We start from the raw sequence: 13,987 nt of genomic DNA, 5'->3' as shown, positions 1-13,987 counted from the left end.
AACCGCACAAGAAAAAATCACTTAATAACATTTTTCTAATATATCTACTTATGACCACCTAATGTAACTACCAAATTAGTATAGAAATATAAATCAAAATTCATTCACAAAAATTGAATATAAATTTTTTGTGTGCAACAAATGAAATTTATGCAAAATAGATTAATTGTAATTGTTCTGAGGGTTACCCTTCCCTAGTGTACGGGCCTCTTGCTCTTATCTCTTAGGTGGTTGAGCAGTCGCATCTCCTCTTCTACGTGGCATGCCCTATTGAGCCAACCGCCGAAAGGATCTCCTTAGTCCGAAATCAAGTTGGAGTGGTGGTAGCTCGCCATCATCATCTGAGCATATAGCAAATTGAAGTTTGGCTGTATTACAGGCACGAATGTAGGGCAACAGGATTAGCCTGAACAGGATTGAGTTCCATGACTTTGGATTAGGGTTGCAAACGAGCTGAGTCGAGTCGAGTTTTGAGCTAATCGAGCCAAGTCTCGGCTAAATTTTATCAAGCTCGAGCTCGACGAGCTGGCGATTTTCGAGCTCGAGCTCGAAAAAAATTAAAAAAAATTATTTTATTTTTTTAAAAAATAAATAAAATAATATTTTTTTCTGAATAAATAATAAAATATTAAAGATATATCCGTAATTTTACTATAAAAATAAAAAATAAAAAAATATATATAATATACATAATTTTATTATTAAATAAAAAAAATAAAAAAAAATATATATATACTCAAGGCTCGCGAGCTAACGAGTTTAATATTCTGAGCTCGACATTAATCGAGCTCGAGTCATTCTGAGCTCGATTAATGTCGAGCTCGACTCGAGCCGCTCGCAAGCGGCTCGATTCGTTTGCAGCCCTACTTTGGATGTCTGATGAGAGGGTGACAAAAGGGTGACAAATTTCTAGCCCAAGTAATTAGAAAGTCAAAAATAATTTCGCAAATCGAATTGAGCCAGGTTTTGAATTTATCAAATCGAGTTGGACTTGTTAATGTGCGAGCTCGAACTCGTCGAACCGAAAAAATGAAGATCGAGCTCGACTCGATTTAGGAAAAGAAAATTTTAAACTGAACTTATTTCTAACTCGTGAGCAGTTCAAGACGTCAGCTCGAATTTCGCTTGACATTCTGGTTCGCGAGGAGATCGAAGTCAGTTCGATTTTAATTGATGTATGGATATTTTTATAATTTCGCATCAACTCGAGATTTTTGAGCAGTTCGTCGGGCAATTGAACCCAACAAATGACTGCTCGAACTCGACTCGTATATTATTAACGCTCAACTCAAACTCGATGTTGATTGAATTTGAGTCGATTGCAGCCCTAGCCATCTCCAAAATGTGCACCTGCTGTTATTGAGTCATTTTTTCTTATGCCATTTTTTTTCCCAACAATATTTGGTGGATTTAGTTGAAGAAAGGCAAAGAAAAATTTTTTTTTAAACGCCAAAGGCAATTACACTGTTAAGCAAGATTTTTTTTCTTTTTAAAATTGAGGCGCCCCCGCTTTTCAGAAATGCGGGTCGGTCCCTGCCATGCTTGAAAATTTTGGCTTCCGGCCCGGACTTTTCAAGCTTGGGGGCCATATATTTGGAATTGGCCCTTTGACCAGCACCAATTTCCCGTCTTTATCTTTTTTAAGCAATAAACGAAGAAATTTGCCGCGGAAGCGCCCCTGAATCTGGCCCCAGATCAAACTCTGGTTCAACACCCGCGAATAGCCAGTGCTACCAACCCGTACCGGCCTCCTAAGGCACCAACAATTGTGATATCCAAACAAAATTTAACATTTCCATTCAGGATTTCCTGAAATATTTTTAAAAATAGTTTAGTTCCTTTCGAATTTTCAATAACTTGTTAGGTGCATTCCCATCCTTCCCCAGACTACTGGATCAGTTATAAAAATGTTTTACTCAAACAAAAATTTAACATAGAGTTTCACATCATATTTACATTTACAATATTATCACCTTAAACACATTTTAATGAAATCCACAATAAATAGTTAGAATTTGCCAACAACTTAATCACAATAAACTTCTAAACTACATATTTATCGAGTTTGATTTATTATGTTAACATATACGTTACATCTGTACTCAAGGAATTTTGCCTATGCTCATCCCTACAAATTCCAAATTAAGCAATCTTCCCATAGTTTATGAGGAACATACCCCCACTTATCCTATTGCCTCGTTTGTCAAGTGAGTTTTTGGGTGTTTGTCTAAAACTTTACTGTATTTTACTGTAGAAGTTTTAAAAAAAATTTTTGAAGTGTGTAAATTTTTGAATATTTTGAAGTATATAATTTAAAAATTTTTAAAAGTTTTTCGAAGTTACTATAACTAAAATTTTTGAAAAACTTGTAACAGACAAACTTAGTAAAAAAACTCAAGTGCCAAACAGGGCTGACCACTCAGGGGGAGCACAAGTTCATCCAATGTGTTTCTGAAACCCTTGCTACCTTGTACAAGTGCCTCTCAGCGGGATTTTTGTGTTATATTTGTCTCCGGTGTGTTTGGATATCTATTGTGTCAAAACTAATTCTTTTAATTGCATTATAAATATAATTTTTGATTATTTCAATCACCTTATTATGTGACATACATCATATTATTAAAAATGCTACCGTATCATTTAAATCAGAGAAGGTATATGTTTTTCTTGACTGCATGATGCTAGCATCGTATTGCAAGCTGGGAACAATATGCTTGGCATTTCTGTCCTCTCTTTCTGAGGATTTCCTTTACTACATGCCAGACTTCGAATTCGAATACAATTTGTTGCAACTACAAAAAGTATTATTATTTCTTTTATGGTGAATTATCAACTGCTTGATTGATCAAAAGTAATTAAACAAACTGTGGGAACACATTAATACTACTTGATTTTCATGGGATGTCACTGTGTTACCAAACACAATAAGTAACTGATTCTAACATGACTAGGGATGCTATTAAACTGAGTTGAACTCGCTTAGTACCATGCTTGAACTTCAGTTTGATCACTATTAGTGCTACTCGAACTCGAATTCGAATGAATACATGACATTGAATTTGAACTTGACTCAATCGTAATAGAAATTAAATTCGAACTCAACTCGTTTGAACTCGAGTAAACTACAAGCATTGTTGAGCTGAAACAACTTGAGTTTGAGCTCAAGTTTTTATTGAACACTCCTTTATATAAATTTATTAAAATGTGAACACATAATAGTCATTTCATAATTAAAATATATAATACATAAATAATACAAATACTCGATTAACCTCCTCAAGCACTCTAGTAATAAATATTGATACTTGGACCCAACTCGTTATATGAAACGAGTAGCTTGAACTCGAACTCGATCTCGAGCTGAGTGTTTGACCAAGTCGCTCGTAAATTACTCACGAGCTATTTGATTCGCCCACACCCCTAAACATGATCCACAAGTATTCCTAGAAGTTGCTTGTTATTTAGTAATTATTGCTTTACTAATACAACTGTTTATTTGCAAAACTCATTAATTTGTAGTAGTTGGGTTTTGCAGCTTGTCTGTTCTTTGCAGACAACTTCTCGGTTCAAACTGCCATTGTCCTGTGGATGCCAAAAGTACGTTGGAAGTAGATAAATGATTTAGTGGTGAAAATATCCATAAAATTAATTTTATTTTTTTTAATGGAGGTCAACAAACTATTTTTACTGAAATTCATTTTCTTTAATGCATCAAATGTTTGAAGTAAAGCCATTTACTGCCGATCTATGACAGCATTTATGTCCGTGTGCTGTGTCTAACTGCCAAACCCGATGCAATTTAATTTCATGCCCAAAACATGACTAAATTGGGAAGATTATTGCTTGAAATCTGACTCTTTATTTTCCTCCTTTACTTGGTATCTGATTGCTTCTTGCTTTAATCTTTCTTGTTTGGTTTTTTCTTTTTTTTTTTTTTTTGTTGAAATGAATGCTGCTTAAATCAGTTTATTAGAACCAAGTGTAGGATTGTGTTGTTGTCTTTCCGAATTGTTTGCAAATTGATGTAATTAATGTGAAAAATTCAAATTGTATTATAATAGTAAAATCTACACCGACGACATACCTCACTCAATAATTGACATTGGCGACTTTTTTTTTTTTTTTTTTTTCAGATCTAAGACATGGAGTATATTCTAATAGAATATTAGTCTAATCTTTTTCAGCTTTCAATGCTTGAATAATTCTACAATTTCCGCCAAGAAATTCAAGAAAGTCCAAACATTGACAGTTTCCAGAATGGTCAACCGTGACAAGTATGGTAAGACATATCGACTAAGTCAAAGTTCTAGTAATTCTTAATATTTTTGAGCCTAATAATTGTTAATCATCGGTTTCTTACCTGAAAAGGTCAAAATTCTAATGCTGAAATCTACAAGACAATTTTAAAATAGGAAAATTTTCATTATCAATTAAGTGGCTTTTGGTCCATGTTTCTTTATACTTCTTCAGCGGATCTCATCCATTTTGCCGTTTATTTTTGCTTTTCCATTTAATTTCTATCAAAACGTATTGGTTCAATTGATAAAAACGGAACATTGTGTATGGTAGATAATTTATAAGTACTAAGAGACTTATGGTCCTGAAGTATGTTCTAATCTATGGCAAGTGATTGAAACTTTTTTTTTTTTTTTTTGACAAAAGTGGCCGGAGCTGAAACTATTTTAAATGTTTTTTCTAAAAAAAATTAATTTCATTCTGCTGAGCCAAATTTGCCTGCATATACATTTGCTTTTAGTCCTATTAATACCTTGTACACTCTCCACAAAAAGATCATTCATACTATCCTAGACAAAACCTCGAAACCTCAGCACCTAACCTCAGCATAATGGCGCCAAAACCATCAAAGCGTTCAATTTCCTTTGCCTTTTTTGTCATTGTTTGCCTTCATCTTTGCAGCTGCTACGGAAAGGTGTCAGCAAATAATGATCCTAAAATTAGAGGGATGTTTGTCTTTGGAAGCTCCCTTGTTGATAATGGCAATAACAATTTCCTTCCAAACTCACTAGCTAAGGCCAACTATTTCCCTTATGGAGTAGATTTTCCTCATGGTTCCACTGGGAGATTCACCAACGGGAAGAATGTGGTCGACCTTCTCGGTGAATTGCTAAAACTTCCGACTTTTATTCCACCTTTTGCAGATCCCACAACTAAGGGGAGAAGGATCCTTTATGGTGTAAATTATGCATCTGGTGCTTCTGGGATATTAGATGAAACTGGTGCAATTGCAGTAAGAAAAACCTCCAGCTAGCCTTTCTTTTTTCTTTAATTTCAACAAGCTTCTTCTCCTATTTGGCTTATATGCATTGATTTTTTGGTGTCTAAATTGCTCTGCTGAAATTTTATGAGGTGGAGTTAACCATCTACACATAGGAAAGAGGAGCAATATTGCATTTTTGGAAAGTTTAGTGGGATTGGAGTTCAGGTCCAAAGGTAGCCTTCTTTTGTTTAGGAAGTCTATTTTGCATGTCGAAGAACTCCATGGTGCATTATCAAATGATGGATTTACAAACTGCAGTCAAAGTCCCCTAAATAACATAGACACAATATTAGCAATTTCATCCGATTGTGTACCTTCTTATTGCTGTTAATAATGCACTTTTTTTTTTCAGTTTTCTTGTTTCTTTTCTTTTTAGGCAGCAAAATCTGCACCACTCGTTATTTTCTCTTTTGTAGCCTATATATAGATTTGTCCTTATTGATAAAACACATTTTGATACTTGCTTTTACTAATTGCCAATTATAAAAGTTGAAAAGCCATAAAAAGGGTCTTGATTTCGAGATGATCAGTCATAAAGGCTTTAGTTTTTCGATATATGATCAAACTGCATCTTCTTCTATGCATGTGGTGGATGATCATGCAAAATAGAATTGATAAAAAAAACTTGCTCTTTGATGTTATGGATTCCAGGGCCAGGTTTTCAGCTTGAATAAGCAGATAGAAAACTTCGAGAACGTGACACTTCCTGAATTCGGGAATGGGGAAGATTTTAGGAAATCACTAGCCCACTACTTGTTTGTGGTTGGAACCGGAGGAAACGATTACACATTTAATTACTTCCTGAGCAGAGACAAAGACAGCAGCAATGTCAGTCTTGAAGCATTCACTACAAAGTTGACTACTACTCTCTCTCGTCAACTTAAGGTACCTTTTAATGGCTTGGCAAGTAACATTAATACAACATAAAAAAAAAAAAGAGAAATTCTGTCTGGAAAAGAAAAAGCACAATAAATGATTGTCCCTCGTTATCATTCCCATTTTAGCACTCGGATTAGGCACATAATTGAATATTAGTGCATCAATTACCTTTAGATTTTATGCTATATATGCATGTTCATTTTAATAAAATATTTTCGGAACAGAGGAGCAAAAAGGGTATATGGGAGATTTGAACACAAGGTCTTTAATTCTTGAAGTTTTAAAGTGAAAGTAGTTGAGAATAATGCACTTTATGATGATAATTTGGTCATTAATGTTTTTTTTTTTTGACTTTTTGTAGTAGAAATATTTTTTGAACAATGTATACTTGGATAAAAATACAAGTTAGAATCAAGGAATACATCATGGTATAGATCAGAAATTAAACATGTCATTTCGGAAATGAAATAGGCTTTGTGTAAAAATTGGACAATATTGTCACTAATGACTCCAAATGAAAGCTCCTTAGCTTCATGAATGGGTCATCGAGTTGGCTTACAGAATCGTGACAGGCAGAGCCAGAAAGGACTTCTAGAGCTATGTCATGCTAACTTATTCATGCAGTTGTCCCAGCTCTCTTCTTTATTGCACTGCCATTGATCAAATAAATGAAACTGAAGAGCTTTCTTTTGAGGTAGAAGATACAAGAGAATGTGGAGCCCTAAGAATTCAATTCTTAGTCCCGTGCACACCAAACTATGGTGCCATGGCTAGGGTATCTAATAAATTTTAACTGATGAAGACGTGCGGGTTAGGGAAAAGAAGGGTTAAAGGTTGCACCTAGAACCTTTTTGAAATAATGTACGAGATTTTTTAAGAGAGTGTAATCGTAGAAAATATTTGACGGCCATACCAACTGAGTTCAACTCGGCCTGATTTGGGTCGTCAATTTGAAAATCAGGTGATCAAATTAACGGTTCAGATCGGATCGAATTGGACTCAGCTAATCCGAGCTATCACATGCGGTGCGGTTGTAAGTGCTTAATAATTTTAAATCATACTATAAAAGAGAAAAATTTTATTTTTTTTAGTGTCACACGTAATGTTAAAAACCTTAAAATCTTATCTTTTGAATAAAATTTAAAATTCAAGCCAGATTTAGCTGTCGGAAATTGGGAACGATTGCACCCATTCTCATGTCGTCTTAATAGAAAGCTAAGAAGTAAGAAACGCTAGTGGATGCATTTCCTTTTTAGCCTGTTCCCAAAAGGAAAATTTATGGTCTTAATATCAAATTTTCAAATTTTATGACTTCTAGAGATCTAGGCATTCATCGCAGGGACTTCTTTCAAATTGAGACTACTATTCGGCAAATTCAAAACCATGGAATGATGAAATTATTCATAAACTGCCATTGCTTTTCTTTCTTAGTATTAGCAAAATTTAGATAATCAAATTCGACGTCAATGTGCTACACATTCTATTCTTTACATAGACACGAAAAAGGTCTTTTTTTATTTTCAAGAAATAGAAAGAAAAAAGTAGATATGGTACGATCATTTTGAAATTTATGGAGGGTTTGTTCAACTTTGCACGCCTATAGCAATTGCCCTTTTTATATCAACTTCATTGACAATATAGACCAAACTGCAAGGCACATGAACGTGCAAATTGAGCAGAAAGTTTACTCTAACAATGAGAAGTGAATATAATCCATTCATATGTCTTTCATCTAATCAGTTTTCAGAACAACGATTTGTAATTATGATTTGATTTAGTAATTGTTCGCTCTTTTTTTTTTTTAAACCAAATCAGAGGCTGTATAATTTGGGAGCTCGAAAGTTCGTACTCATGTCTGTCAACCCAAACGGATGCACCCCAATGGCCAGGACCATGATTCCAATGCATGAACGTTGCATACAAAGTGTAAATCGAGCTATTCATCTTTTTAACACCAACCTGAAGGCCATGGTGGATGAAATCCAACTAGAATTGCCTGCGTCCAAGCTTGTTTATGTTAACTCGTACAAAATTGTTAGGGATATCATAAAAGAGCCGTCATCAAAAGGTAATCTTCCTGTCTCTATTATAACACACTATCTTTTGCCAATGGCAACGTTACACTATTCAGTGATAACTTTTTCTCCGTGTCTCTGTACTCTTGCACTGTACGAAATTAAACTGTGCAACATATGCATGGAATTTTGTTCAAAACACATATGCTATATCAATTATCCATCGCAAGCCCCTCATTGTTTTTGATACATGTAACAGGTATGTGTATCTCCATAGCATGCCATCGTGGTTTTGTCTTGAACTTTTTAATGTTTAAGAATATTCAAATAACTCTCTATAATTTTATGTAAAGTAGATATTTGAAAGAATCAAACCTCTACAACATTGTCAATTAAAATTATAGCTTTGACCCTACTTAATAGAATGGGAACTAACCACCTTACATAAAATCATAAGTATAAAACAATAGAGAATTTAAGTAAATATTATCATTTTAACACGTGTGTTTCTAGAGCCGATTCACCGTAAAAGAGTTGCTTTTTATCTAGTTTTCGTTTTACATAAAATCATGGAGGCTATGTGCTTATTTTAAAACGTTAACGGTGTTGTGTTGGTTATACGTGAAATCATAGGGGAGTAAATAGATATTTGTCCTAACATTTATGGTACCTTTGGTAGCTAGAGAAACCTTTTCCAATGTCTACTTCATCATGAACATTGAGTCCTTTTGTTTAATTTGGTAGCCTCCAACTAATTAATTCTTAACTTAGCTTGCTATGTTGGCTCAAAATCCTCAAGGGTGTGTCTGTGTGGTTTTTTTCTCCCTTTCTTCCTTTGGACCAATTAATACAATATGGAGTACTTGTTCATATATGCATGAAATTAATTTTTCCAACCATCTACAAAATTGCAAGCATCAAATTTGTGGAGACGCTGCAGGTTTCGAAGATGCCAAAAATGCTTGTTGCAAAGTGCCATCGATAGAAGAAGGTGGGACTGGAACTCTTTGCAAGAGAGGTGGATCAATTTGTTCAAATAGGAGAAGTAACGTTTTCTTTGATGGGCTGCATCCTACTGAAACTGTAAATGCTATTATCGCAAATAAGGCATATTATTCCAACTCCAGAGCCGAAGTCTACCCCATGAATATTAAGCAACTCTCCCAAATTTAAAGATATTCCTGTATGGTATGGTATGTATTGTAATATTATCAACTGGCACTGTTTCAGAGGCTTATGTATGGATTTGTTATGGTTAATTAGCTTCTATAAAAGGAGCTTGTGCCTCTTTGTTTATGCAATTTTTTTTCCCCGCAACCTGTTTATGAAGGTGTGGAAATGGGGAAGGCAAATGAGAACATGATAAGATGAGAAAACAAGAATTTTGATGATTGGATTTTGTCCAATCATCGAATTTTCTGTCAAATTGACCATCTGCCCTCATTACCACCAAAAAAAAAGTTCAAGATTTTTGATTCTATTAACAAGGTTATTCATAAAATTGAATCGACACGAATTCTATGATTTTAATGGAAACAAAAAATTCAGAAGCAATTTAAGAACGTAAACCCTACTAAGCATCTGACGATAGAAGTGTAGAAAATTAAGACATGAAACTTAAAAGATCTTTGACTTATCGCAATTGTGGTTGGACAAAACCATATTCGTCTTTTTTCCTGTTTTTGGACCTTCACCCCCTCGTTTTTACCGGTTATGGTATCTGAATAGAGCCCAAGACTTTAGGTTCTCTTTCATTAAAGAAGGCACTAGTGTCCTCCCCCATTTTCATTGTATGTTTTTAGATCCCTGTAGGAGGGGGAAAAAGCCCAAGCATCTATTAAGAGGCCACAATTTTGTCAAAGAGCATCAATCTTACAATAAATATATTTTGGACAAACTTGGGTAAATTTTATTTAAGGTACTAGGTCTTTTTGGTCGACCTCCTGTGGTATTTCACTAGCCTAAATTTTGTCCATAATTAGCAGGAGGGCTCATGATTGATTCTATTGCATGGAGGAAAAAGTTTTCTTCAGCAACTCCCATGGTAATGGCTTGAGTTTGGATTCGAGTTTTATAAAATTGGACCCTATATAAACCAATAATTTTCCGACCAGCATGACATGCCTAATAATAAAGAACTAATGGGAAAAGCACACACTATTAATACGCAAGTCCATAAACAATTAAGTTGAGATTTCAAAGGTTCCAAAGTTCTTCATAAATCAAAGTTTTAAATGTATCAAAATCAAGACATTTCGGTAAACATGCTCAACCACATGTTGTTCTCAATTATATCAAAAGTTTTAAAAAAATAACATAACATTTTATATTTTCAAAAAAATTCTTATCCATACGGTTGAAATTCAAAGTCCCTTTTGACCACAACCCATTCTTATATAGTATAAGGATATTTACTATTGCTAGCCTTAAAAACAAGTAGTAGATTAAAATTGTCCATCTATATGAGTGAACCATATCCTTCTGAAAATAGACAGTAGCATTTGATTTCATAGACGTTAAAGTTCTCTTTGTCATATACACTTTATTAAAGCTTGTTCTTGACCACAAAATTGGTTAACGTAGAGGGTGGTTTTCCTGGACTGAGGGCTTGGACGGTCTAGGGCTGTTCGTGGTCCAAACTTTGCACAATTTGCTATTTGTAGAACGCCACATAACTATTATGCAACTTACATGAATGTTTACTAAATATAAATTTTTTCAATTGCAAAGTTGTACAAGCAACTTTTCATGTATTACAATACGCACAAGAGGTGTTCCGCTATACTGTTTAGAAATGTATGTAGTAACAATCGTTCTTGCTCTTCTCTAAGTTTAATTTCCTCTATCTATGTCAAGCTAGCATGAATGTTTGAATAGTGCAAAATAGAGAATTCTAGCAATCAACTCATATATTACATCAATTAATTGGTGCAATGTATATGTCCTCCACAAATTGTAAATCATAACTACATTTAGTTTATAAATACCTTTAATAGGATTGTAAAAACCACGCACTATATATGAACAAGTTTGTTGCCTTCTACTTTAGCTTAATAACACCTATATTAAAGCTATAACCAAATTAGAAATAATAATGTGTCTACAAATTAGAGTTTGGGGGTGCAAATAAAGTCCAAGTATGAAGTTAGGGGGAAATTCCTATATAAGCTTTTATAGCAATTCATTTTTAAGTTTTCATAGCAATAGTGGTATTTTTTTCAAACATATGTTTAACTACAAACTAAATTTTCGTCCAAACTTTTTTATCCCCTTGCACAATTTATTGGACTCAATCTATTGTTAACTTTGGAGAAAATTGTTCCTGATTGACATCCATGATACAAACTAACTAATGCTCCCTTTGCACAATGCTTTTAGATCACCATTCATAGGTACTGACGACAAGGATGCTTTACGTGTAAATATGTAATGTTGCTTCAGTTTGGAGGTTCTTTGCTGGCTTTTTTTTTTTTTTAGCAATTTGGCTAGGGTTTCTGCTCTATGTTGACATCCATATCAGGCGTTGCCATTCTTTCTTGTTCTTGATCTGCCTTGGTGTTCCAATAGCTGTAATTTTCATTGCGAAAAAGGTGCATCGCCTCTACAAACTATGAGAAATTTCAGCACTCTTTGGCAAATTAAAATGCATGGTGCACCAATAATCACAAAAATTCATTATTTTTGGTTTACCCGGAATTGGAAAAAGTTGGAAGAGACTCGAAACTTTTGCAAGAAAAAAGCTTTGGAAACTTTGTATCAAGTTTTAACACCAATATTAGCACAAACCATGCACGATTCTTCTTATAGTTGATCATGACCTTTTCACAACAATTTTCCTGTGTATTGTTCTCGAGGCACTGATATGGGATACAAAGAAAATGCTATCAGGTGAGCTATATGCAAATTGCATCTTACAACAGTTGGAATTTGCATTCTTTGAATTAGAGCAACACCCTCTCTCGCATGTTTGTTTGGAATTTTTGTTGATTTGTGCTTATTGATTAATTAAAGGGGAAAATTAATAAGGTTAAAGCCCACTTGAAACTTGAGGGTTTGAGCACGAAAAAAGCAATCCACGTGGATGAACATCTCGAATACCAGATTAATTACTCCTTTTGGATTGTGACCCCTTCATGCATAAAAAGCTTTTGATTTTAGCATCAATGAATCAATTATACATAAACAAGTACGAATGAGACATACCAAGATAAAAATGGACTAGTACTAGGACCATAGTTCAGTGAAAATTTTGCTTTTTCTTTTTGGTTCTAGAAAGAGTATTGAATTCCTTTTTCAAATATTAGCTTCTAATCCTAATCAGCTGTACATACCTAATATAGAAAACACGTATGTGACAGAGACTTAAAAGATAGATGTGTGTACAAGTGCCTGAGTTCGAAAATTTGCTTTTTCTCCCAAGTCTTTTCTTAACACCGTTCGATACTCGTGTTTTTGGTTCTTGGTTTTCTGATGGTTTTGCTCATTTGAATTGGTCTTGATTCATGAAAGACATTTCATTTGTGATTGTTTCCATCATATATAGAGCTACTGATACGAGTGTTTAGTGATGCTGCAACCTTTTCATCTACATATGTGTACAACTTTTACTTTGGGAGGGTGATTGGCACTTAATGTCAATAAACATTTGCTTCAGCTGGTTGATTAATCAGTTTCAATAGCTAATTGCTGTTACCTTATTTTTCAATGTCTTTGATTGATTTGCTTATTTGGGTTCCACTGTTTAACTTAAGTCTGTCTCTGTTTTGCAACTTTCTTCGAATTAGCTCAATGTGATTGCCAATTGTTGTTATCAAAGTCTGGCCATTTCTGCTAGCAGAATCAGTTTGCTTTCTAATAGAAGTGAAGCCTAATTTCAGCACTGGTAATGAAATGTGGTTCTTCTTGGACAGGGTTAGTATGGTTTTGTTTTAATTAGTTCAGTGCGATTATTGTGCTTGTAACATTTTTTAGCCCTTAGTATACAATCACATTATATTATTATGTTTTAAGAAAAGTTGATATATATATATATATATATATATATATATATATTAATTTAATATTTCATGTATTTCGACACAGCAATATAATACAGTTATACATCAAAATTATACACAACATATATGTTAATCGTATCTTCCTCTGCTCTGTTCTTGTTAGTATCTGACATGAATATATCTCATGCATATGAGTGAATCCTGCGAGCTGATCATCCAAACAGTATCAATGGGACTTCCTCTGCTTCTCTGTCACTGAGACAGAATGTGTTGATACGAACTAAAAGATTGGCTCTTTCCTTGATACTGTGTTGAATTTTCTGTTACAAACTGAAGTACTGCTCGTGCTTTGCACGAGGGTATAGATAACCTATATCATGTACTAAAATAAAAGATGGCTCTTCCCTTGATCTTGCTCGAGGTCTTAGTGGCTTTGTTGGTGGCTTTCTGCAACTTCCACAAAAGCTATCCTCCCCTGTCGGAGTTGGCAGAAGCCATTGCCATTCTTTCTTGTTCCTTAATTGCTTTCCTTGGTGTGTTTCAGTGACGGCAATCATCATTGCAAGAAGATGTATCACCCCCATAGAAATGACAAAAAGTTTAGCATTGCTTCACAAACAACCATGGACCAATCATCAAAAAAAATGTATTGGCATGCTCATAAAGAAAAATGGAGAAAATTTACATTTGGTTTACTTGGAACTGGAAAAAATTGGAGGCTTTTACAAATTCTGTGAGAAAAAGGCCGCAGGAAATTTGTATCATCAAAACCAATAATATTAGCACAAATTATGCACGAGCAAGTATGCACAAAGCAG

General features: G+C 34.3%; 1 protein-coding gene across 1 annotated transcript; it reads left to right on the top strand.

Annotated features, from left to right (window-relative positions):
* The first annotated feature begins 4,795 nt into the window (after positions 1–4,795).
* On the top strand, positions 4,796–9,480 carry LOC113692154 (GDSL esterase/lipase At1g29670). The gene is made up of 4 exons (XM_027210520.2): positions 4,796–5,248; positions 5,930–6,163; positions 7,973–8,225; positions 9,113–9,480. Exons 1-4 carry the CDS (start codon positions 4,847–4,849, stop codon positions 9,343–9,345), a joined length of 1,122 nt encoding a protein of 373 aa, XP_027066321.1. The 5' UTR covers positions 4,796–4,846; the 3' UTR covers positions 9,346–9,480.
* The last annotated feature ends 4,507 nt before the right edge of the window (positions 9,481–13,987 follow it).

Source organism: Coffea arabica, chromosome 6c, assembly GCF_036785885.1.
Source record: "Coffea arabica cultivar ET-39 chromosome 6c, Coffea Arabica ET-39 HiFi, whole genome shotgun sequence".
Taxonomy (NCBI): domain Eukaryota; kingdom Viridiplantae; phylum Streptophyta; class Magnoliopsida; order Gentianales; family Rubiaceae; genus Coffea; species Coffea arabica.
The sequence above is the reverse complement of the archived record's forward strand: the minus strand, read 5'-3'. Positions and strand labels throughout refer to the sequence as shown.

Excerpts from the sequence above, each read along its gene's own strand:
- LOC113692154 (XM_027210520.2), top strand. The coding sequence starts at position 4,847 with ATGGCGCCAAAACCATCAAAGCGTTCAATTTCCTTTGCCTTTTTTGTC. Across the intron at positions 5,249-5,929 it reads ATGAAACTGGTGCAATTGCA|GGCCAGGTTTTCAGCTTGAA; the intron begins GTAAGAAAAACC and ends TATGGATTCCAG. Across the intron at positions 8,226-9,112 it reads AAAAGAGCCGTCATCAAAAG|GTTTCGAAGATGCCAAAAAT; the intron begins GTAATCTTCCTG and ends GAGACGCTGCAG.